General features: G+C 36.9%; 1 protein-coding gene across 2 annotated transcripts in view; it reads right to left on the bottom strand.

Annotated features, from left to right (window-relative positions):
* The window catches only part of dok4 (docking protein 4), a 38,871-nt gene that overhangs the window by 26,203 nt on the left and 2,962 nt on the right, over nt 1-9,706 (bottom strand). For both annotated transcript variants that reach the window (XM_016665322.1, XM_007540866.2), the window contains exon 2: nt 274-673. In XM_016665322.1, the coding sequence (XP_016520808.1) occupies nt 274-383 (110 nt within the window). In that variant the 5' untranslated portion in view covers nt 384-673. The remainder of the gene's footprint in view (nt 1-273; nt 674-9,706) is intronic.

The raw sequence follows: 9,706 nt of genomic DNA, 5'->3' as shown, positions 1-9,706 counted from the left end.
GTAGTCCAGACGGTCAGTTCAAACTGGACAGAAGTTCAAACTGAATGCAGCTATTTTTTTCTGTTCAAATTGTCAACCCGCCACAGTGGCGGGTGTGTTGCTCCAATTTACACGCTACTTCATACTTTTACCTGTATTTGGCCAGTGGCAGGTGCTAATTTTCACCCCTGCTTGTCCTTATTGCTTGGTTAAATCAAAGGAGATTTTTAGGCCAGGCAGTGTAATAGCAAGACTCCAAGTAGCATTCCATTAATGTAGAAGAAACACACGAACCCCGAGCTTCCGACTCCGCATTCGTACGTAGCCCTGCTTGACGATGTCACTGAAGTTAGAGGCCATCTTTGTAGGGCAGAGGACCTGCTGCCTGCACCCGGAGAGCTCATCCAGATGTCTCTTCTGTCTTTCAGCTAATCAGCCACCTTTTTCTCCTCAACTTTTAGCTGCTTTCATATGTAGTTCTTCTGTTCTTTGGGTCTTTCTTTTACCACTTTCTGTTTTCAGTTCCATTGGACGTTAATTCTCCTTCAATGAACAATAAACCTCCTTAACTTTCCTTTAACTTTCCCATTTATTTAGCTCCATGTCTTCTCTCACTCGTCTTGTTTTCTCATATTTATTTTTGATCTTCGGGCAGTTCTTTTCTTATCTCCATGTAGATTACCTCTTCTTTATCCTAGGGAAACAAATGAAAAAAAAAAGAAAAAAAGAAAGAATCTAGTTAATGACACAGTACATTACAAACAGCTTTGCAGGATGTAGGATGGCTTGGTTTAATGCAATGGTAAGAGCACTGACTATGTTTGCCTGTCACTGTTTTTGCTTACGAATTAAAAACATATGAATACAGTTCTACTTAATCTGAATTTTACCTCACTCCTTAAAGCTCAAAAACAAGTTAATTTACATTGTACAATGTTATTTACAATTTTCCTTGTTACAAATGCTTCTAAAATGCTTTGTGCTTTGGTTTATAAAGTCCAGAGAACTCCAGATATTCACACTATATTCAGTCATTCACTGGCTAATCAGTTTTGTGAATCTGCATTTTTCCCTCCTCGCAGCAATTTTAGTAGTCCAAGTAAATTTATGCCAAAGTTGCAAGTAAACAAGTAAAAAAGTTCTAGTTAACACACAGGATTCCTTACATCACCCCTGCCTCTTCGAAGTGTCTGGTTAAATTTAAATTTTTCTCGGGAATGTACCCACATCAGTTAGAAAATTCCTTTTTCGAAACTTATGAACCTCCACCAGGTTCAAGAGGGATTTACTGAAAGACGACTGATTGAGGTGTCAGTTCCTTCTCGCTATGGAAATGAGGGACACAGCAAAGCAGTAAATTCCAAATAATGCTAAAATAACAGCAAAGCTAATTTCAGACATAAATGTAGTGTGTTGATAATGACGTCCTGGCCATTGGTTTGATAGCACTATTAAACTATTATTGGCAAAGCGGCAAACTTGGCATACTTGCCAAAGCAAACAAAACATTATAACTTACACATAAAAAGGTCGATTGGGTCCAAACTTGGCATGAGGGATACTGGTTGGTTGGATGCCTGACTATCCTATGTTGTCATAGTTTGACATAATCTAATCCATGCTGTCTCAGAACAGCTTCTAAGTAAACTTTCTAAACTTTCTAAGCTTATTTAGAAAGCTCCATCTCTGACCCCCTTGGGCTGATCAATATGATCTAGAGTCAATGCACAGCTTCAGTTATTACAACTAAAACATAGTGATCAGGCCTGAAACCTGGGAGTAGTGATGAACTCTGACCTGAACCTTCAGAGCTACATAAAGACAGTCACAAAGTCAGCCTTCTACTACCTGAAGAACCTCTTTAGGATTAGAGGACTTATGTCAAAGTGAGATCTAGAGAAACTCATCCATGCGTTTATCTTTAGTTGCATTGATTACTGCAACAGCGTCTTCACAGGTCTGTCCAACAAATCAATCAAACAGCTGCAGCTGATCCAGAACGCTGCTGCTCACATTCCCACTAAAACCAGGAAGATAGAGCACATAACACTAGTTTTAAAGTCCCTACACTGGCTCCCTGTAGCTCAAAGAACAGACTTTAAAATACTGTTGTTAGTTTATAAATCACTGAACGATTTAGCTCCACAATACATTAATATCTGCTGTTGTAGTATCAACCTTCCAGACCCCTCAGGTCTTCTGGTTCTGCTCTGCATCCCCAGAACCAGAACCAAATGAGGAAAAGCAGCATTCAGCTTCTATGCACCACAAATCTGGAACAAACTTCCAGAAAACTGAAACACTGACTTCCTTTAAATCTAAACTAAAAACCCACCTGTTTAGAGCTGTATTTGAAACGTAATCAATTACAAATTTAACAATGGTACTTGACTTAATGTCATGTTTTGATTGTTGATTCTATGATGCATGACTTTGTGTTTTTGTGTTTGTTATGATGTAAAGCACTTTGAAATTCTATGTTGCTGAAATGTGCAATACAAATAAAATTTGATTGATTGATTGTGTTAGAAGACAGATAACTAGTTGGTCTCACTTGCTTTAATGCGCAGAGTTTTTCGGTAAAGAGCATGGTCACGCCGTTGCCAAAATTTCACATATTTCAGCCAAGCTGCACCAAACTCACTATGATCAATCCTTGCCCATCCCCTGAGAGAAATGAAGTTCAATAGTTTGTGGGCGTGGCCTAATTCCTCCACAGCGTCCCCTAGAAATCCTTAACAAATCAGCCGGAACCTATGTTTTGATCGACAATTATGAAATTCGGTACACATACACATCTTGACAGGACCGAAAAAAGTCTCTTGGCGCCATGGTCTAAACCCATCCGGAAGTCAGCCATTTTGGATAAAGCTGCCATTTTCTCTTTGTTAGACATGTTGTATCTGAAAGAACTCCTCCTACAGCTTTTGAGATCTGGGCTTTAAAATCAGTCAACACAGTCTTGAGACATTGAAGGTCAAAAGTTATCAAAATCTTTCTTGTACATCAAAGCATGTGGGCATGGCCAATCCTCAAATCTGACCATTCGCCATGAAACCGTTTGCCACACAAGCTCCTAGCTGAATCAAGCTTTCTTTGTGTCAGATCAGAGCTCATCACATTCACATGATCAGGTGGCGACATCACCTTTGCCCCACCCCTTTTCAGCAAGAAGTCTCCTGTTTTCCCACTGTTTTCCTTCTTTTGAGTAAAAGAAGGACTTAAAGATTTAAACACAGGTTTAAATCTGCACAAACTATAGTTATAGTTTGTGCAGATTTAAACCTGCACAAACTAAACACAAACTAAACTAAACGCAGATTTAAACACAGGTTTAAATCTGCACAAACTATAGAGTTATAGTTTGCAGGTTTAAATCTGCACAAACTATAGAGTTATAGTTTGTGCAGATTTAAACCTGTGTTTAATGAAATAGAACAACATGATGGTAAATCCTTTTTTCAACACTGGCTGCTGGCTGGAGCATTTGGGCATGGTTGAATGGTGAATTCTAATCCCTTTGCATATCATTGTCTTTAAATCATACGAGCATTATCCGATTTACACCAAACTTGTTATGATTGATCTCTGTTAACCTCTAAAGAACCCAAAAGAGCATCAAATTGCAGTTTAACGCCACTGCACCCTCTAGGTTATTCCAATAGCTATATCTCTAAGAATCAACCGATCTGNAGTGGAACACGCGGCTCACCCTCTTTTGATTTGTTTTCATGGCTCACATCTGGACCATGGTGGACTTTACTGTTAAAGCTCGTGACACCTATTCTGATTGTTTTAGTTCTGTTCTGTCTTTTTACGGGTTGCATTATTCCTTGTCTACGAAATATGATGTTTAAAACAATTAACACAACTGTTGTCAACTATCAGCTAGCAAAGGCATCCTATGAGACAACTGAAGATGACTTGTTTCGAGTTTCTGATGATTTTCTGAACAATGATGACTTGCTGTAATCAATAAACAGATTATATCACATCCTGTATGATTCCTACACCGAAAATGTGACAAACAAGTGGTGTTAGTGATGAGAAAACTGCATTTGATTCTTTGCTGTTTTTCTTTTGTTTTTATTCATTTCATTTATTCATTGTATTCATTTATTCATTGTGTACTTTTTATGTTTAGACTAGAAAAAATAAGGAAAAAAAATTTCTTGCATTTATTGGTTCTTTTCTTTTCTATACTTGGCTTTTGTATAAAGTTTACACACATAGTAAAATGATAAAAAGGGGGGAATGTTAGAGATTTTTTGGTATCATTTTGTTATTACTTTAGTTCATATTCAGTCTAATGTTAATCAATAGTTAATTAACATTCAGTATTATTGTGATTTTCAGTTTAAAGTGTTCTCTTCCTTCTGTGTGTATGAACTGACCTGGAGGTCACGACTGTCTGTTCATCTTCATGCGAGACAGTTAACTCTGTGTTTCCCAGACATTAAATTCTTATCAACCGGAATACCTCCTAACTTAGGAACTGCCTGTGTGCAGTCGTATTTTGTCTTATGTTTATCTTCCCTCTTCTTTGTTGACAGTTTGACTGAGATTTGAACCGGGCTCAGACCGTAGATCAGATATCACACCTGGAACTGGGTTGCTAGTTGTTTGGGTTAAATGTTTTACGACCTCTGTTGTTTTTCCTGGTTGCTCCCTGTGGCTGTTCTGCTTTGACAATAAAACGGGCTCACGCGGAAGCAGACCAGAACGCTCTGTGAACGGCTCGGAGGAGCAGTTGGCGGAGTCTACTCCTTTTGCAAAAGCTTGGTTATAAAATTCATATACGTTGTCTGTGGTTCTTTTATGTAGGTTTGAGAAAAATACCCATCAATCTGCACCAGATTTTTTATGCATCATCAGAGAGCACTGCTGGTGCGATACACATTGCGTCCTAATAAATCTGCTGGATTTATTAAGGATGCAGTTCTGCATCTCCAACGCCGAACCATGGATTTGTTATGCTGAGCTTACGTGCAGCGGCTCTATTTCCCTCCTGTACTGCCAGATCGATAGTAGATAGCTTTCAACTTAAAAGCTGCATCATATGAGTTTGAAGAAATTTCTCTGTCATGCCTGCATGTGCTTGTTCTAAATGAAAATTAGCACTTTCTTCTTTGATTTCCAATTTTGACTTCCAATGATTCACTTTCTGCTAAAGAGCCCCCTGGCAGATGAAGAAAAAATTCACAGAAAAGCTGCACCAGGCTATAAGCTACTATAAGTAGCGGCTTATAGTCTGAAAAATACGGTAACTACAAAAACGGAAGAACAGTCTATGAGTGGAATTCTCTGCACCCTGAAGGGGGCGGGGCGTGAAATGTCTCATTCACATTTAAAAAGACAGCAGCAAAATGAGTTGCTATAAAATGAGCATCAGAACAGAGGTAAGCGAGGGGTCTGTGGAGCTACAATACCCAGGAATTCAGAACGAAGCATTGCAGCTCTGATTATAAGTGAATATATTATATGTGAAAAGGAAGGATTAAAAAGCATCAACTTTGTATTTTGCCAGACATTAAATTTGTTGTTAAATATAAATATTTAATATAATAAACTAATATAGTTATGTCTAATTATGTCTAAATTGGGGTGATGTGATACACTTTAATGTGGGAGATTTTAATCACTGCTTGTTTAAATCTGCTTAGAAGATCATAAGTTACTACACAAATTTTATTACCAGCAAGGAGCAAACACAATTTCAATATTTTATTTTTGAGACTAAAACTGAGCAAAATACAGTGTTAAATTAAAAGGAAGAAAGGCGGAACCAAAGAGGAGGCAGTGTTTCACCAGGAAGTTTAAAGTGAGGAGCCCTTCCTGTCCCTCCTCAGACAGAGTTAGGGGAAGAACATGGCAGCTCCTTCATTCACTGATGCTATATATTTTCATATGTTATATGTTTCCAGCTTTTCCACCCAGAAGAATGCTGAAGCGGGGGCATCAAAATCCAACATCTTTTGCTACAATTGTTTCCAATCCTTTGAAACTTATAAAAATGGTGAGGGTGGTAGGAGTTTGCCTGCAGTCAGTGGGTTGCTGGTTCAAACACCTTAACTGTCTGTCTGTGTTGTTGTGTCCTTGGGCAAGATACTTCATCCACCTTGCCTGCCTGTGGTGGTCAGAAATAAAACTTCCTGAAAAGCACAATACGAGCCTGAATTCATTTTTTTAAAGCGAATAATTTGACCTCATTAGCACAGTACAAATACACAGAAAAAGAGATATGTGGAAAAATATTAATACAATGTAAGAATGTTCTAAAACTGCGAAGTCAAAAAAAGCTTCTAATAATTGTGTCCATTTGTGCTTGATTGTACATTTCACACATGACAACTGCAACAACTTATTCAGGGATAAGACTGTATTTCAAAGTGTGGACATTCATTTCAACTATTAGTAGCCAAATCAAGTAAGTGGGTCTACAGTTCACTTAGAGTTATGTGTGGATACACTCAAAAATTCTTAACAGCTTTTTCAATTACTGACAGCTGACATGTGAAACTATTTGCTTTTAGTGGCCATGTTCTTTTGGTCACTGTGTCCAACATCATCTTAGATCACAATTACCTACCAAACCCACCATCTACTTCCTACTGAGGCCCTCTCTCTCTCTCTAGACTACCATTACAAGACTTAGTTATTATCATGCCTTTATGACTGCTGTGATAACAGAGACCAGTAAGCAATTAAAAGCTCAGAAACAAGGGCCTCATTATTTGCTGGGGAGAAGACTCCTGAGTAAACCTAATTCTACCAGAGATATTAAATTTATAGAATATGCTACATAAGTAAACATGTTCAAAGTTTAATAAAACAGAAAGGCCCCCTTCCACTTTATTTCTCCATTGACAATTAGTGAAGATTTGTGAGGAGGGAGGAAGGTCTAGCCATGTTTAAAATTACTGTCAGCCATTTCAAAATCGCCAGTAAATATAATCAGCCATTTCTATTTTGTATTTTACTCTTTTTTGTTCATTTAGGCTTTTTACAAAGCAGATCACAATGTTTCAATCTGCCAAATAAAGAGCAAATTTCAGCACTAACTTGCTTTGTTTCTTATTAGTTCTGTAAAGCTTAGGGCGGATTTCTTTTTTAATATATGTGTTTTTGTTGGGTTACCCATGACTGTATACTAGGTCTTCCCTTGCCTTATGTTTGAATTCACTGACTGCACTTTGTACTCAAAGGGTTTTATGTATTTTCCAGGCACATAGTGACATTTTATAGCACGATAAAGTAACTATGTTACGTGCAATTGTTATAAAAATGCCACAGTTGTTTAAAAAAAATTGAGACTGCAGCTTTTAGAAGGTGCTTTGGCGCTTTGTGAGACCAAGCATTTAGGCATCCCTGAATGGTTGCTAGGGGAGATTTAAGGATTTCTCAGACATGAATGAAAGAATCAAAGCAACACTCCAGGTGGGTTTTTGATGAAGTAATAATGACACGATATAAAACTCAGTAAAGTCAATAATACTTCCCCTTTAAATAATGTTGAATTTCAATCACAAATTAAATGAAATTAAATGAAATGACATCAGACTTACATAGTGCTTTTAGCGGAACATTTAAAGATGTTTTTCATGAAATTAGTAATTTCCGTTCACACACTGATGATAGCAAGCTGCTGGATTGTAGCCACAGCTGTCCTGGGTCAGTATGACATAAAACCGTTCGGTATCATTGTAATTAGCCATTTGATGTGGCCTGGTTAACCAAAGAGAAAAATATAACAGTGAAGATAACAGTGATGTAATTCATCTATTATCCTAACAGTTGTGAAAAATGGCCTGTAGTTAGTGCTTTCTCTAGTTCAGAGGACCCAAAGTTCTCTACAATCTTTACATTGAGCCATCCAGGGCCATGCAGAAACCACTATAGGGGCAGGTGCTCAAAAAAAAAAAAAGGGCACATCTAACCGCCTTCTAGGACAGAATATTAACAAAGCCACACAGCTTTCAGAGTTTAATAAACAAAGATAAATTAGAAAATTGTGAGATGCATGCATATGTAAGATATTTTATTAGTAATTTCTTTCTGCAGGTCTACTTTGTTATAGGAAAGTATTTCAATATTCAAACCCACAATTTAACAAGATATGTAAATCAAAGCTAGACCACCAGACATATTTTGTCTTTACAGAATTACACTATTAAAAATATAAACAAGGGCCCAATGCAACCTTTTAGTGTACTGTAATCTATAAAAAAAGAGATTACAGTACAACACTTGCAACATGATGGCTGCAAGTGTAGCCATCATGTTTGCTACACTTGCAGTGGAGATGAAGATGGTCCATTCAGGAAAGCAGAGCTGCATCAAACTTTAACGTGGAAATGGAGAAAAAAGAAAGAAAAAACAAAACAAAAGCAAATATTGAATTATCAATGCATGGCACCATGAGAAAAGCCTACTCAGTTTTGCTTAAAAACCTTTTTTTAAAACTAAAATCACATTTTTGTCTAATGAAGTGATTTTTTTTTTTGCAAAAAAAAACTTATTTGCACTTGTCATAAATCTTTTCTTGATATTCTAAATTTTGTTTGTGACTCAAAGTTTTGCTTGTGATTCTCACATGACGTCATGCGCAGGGCCTAAAATTGCAACAAAAGATATAGGGTTAGGGTTAAGTTCACAAGACAAAAATGAGTTATTTAATTAAAAAAAAAAAGTTTTTTTAAACAAAACTTTTTGTTTTAAAAAAATCATTACAAATCCCAAAGTTTTGATTACAGTTTTATTTTACTTAACTGAGGTTTTTTTTTTTTTTTTTCATTGAATAATTGGGGAAAAAATTAAATTCATACTCTGCAAACCAGACCCTAATCTTAAGGTCTGGGTTGAGATTTTTCCCCTTCATTAATGACTCGCTTTTATTACATACTATCATGTTGTTCAGGGTGAGTTATTTTTAATTCTAAATGAATATCCTTGTTGGACTTTTATTTAAGTGCTATTCTCCTTCAAGATACATTTACCTAAAGCTAGAATAAATGCGATGTACATTATGCAGCAAAGGAAATTAGAAGATCGGACATATATCCATTATGGAGATGATAAGTTTTGGACGGGTGATGTGCCTCGTACACAGGGAAGAAGCTTTTTAGTTGTCTTGCTTGCTAGCAAAGTCGTTAGCTAGCAGCTAGCTAATAGCGCAACAACAGCCTAATGTTTGTATGATAAAAATACTGAATCGATAGATAAGAACAATTTTTTCTCACCTGGTTGTCTCCTCCCACTAGTTATTCAGAGAAAGGCAGACATAGAGGCCTGTCAGTGTCTGTTGTATTTCATTACCTCTCTGCTTAAACTGCGAGTCCGTGCTGAAGCAGAAACGATACAACGTTCAACGTTTTCCATCATCTGACAAGTAACAAGTCTACTCCACTTTATTCACCAAAACGTTTTTTTTTTTTTAATTCACCAAAAACTGTTCTGTTTTCTAGAACGTTTGCTACGTTGAGCTCCAGTTAGCCGCCTTATCTCACTGTGCGAGAGGCAATTACATCATGTGTCACGAGCAAAAGGTCAAAGGTAACAAGGTGACCGGAAGGCTTATTATGTTGTACAAAAAAACCCCAACAAAAAAACAAATAATTTTACTACATGTAGTAAACCATAGAATGGGTTTCTGTCTAATTTACTAACAAGAAAAAGGTGATTTGCTAAAATTTTCATTAACTAAGTTTTTCCAAAGGACCCTTTGTTG

This window comes from Poecilia formosa, unplaced genomic scaffold (assembly GCF_000485575.1).
Source record: "Poecilia formosa unplaced genomic scaffold, Poecilia_formosa-5.1.2 Scaffold569, whole genome shotgun sequence".
Classification (NCBI taxonomy): Eukaryota; Metazoa; Chordata; class Actinopteri; order Cyprinodontiformes; family Poeciliidae; genus Poecilia; species Poecilia formosa.
This window is presented reverse-complemented; position numbering and strand designations above follow the sequence as displayed.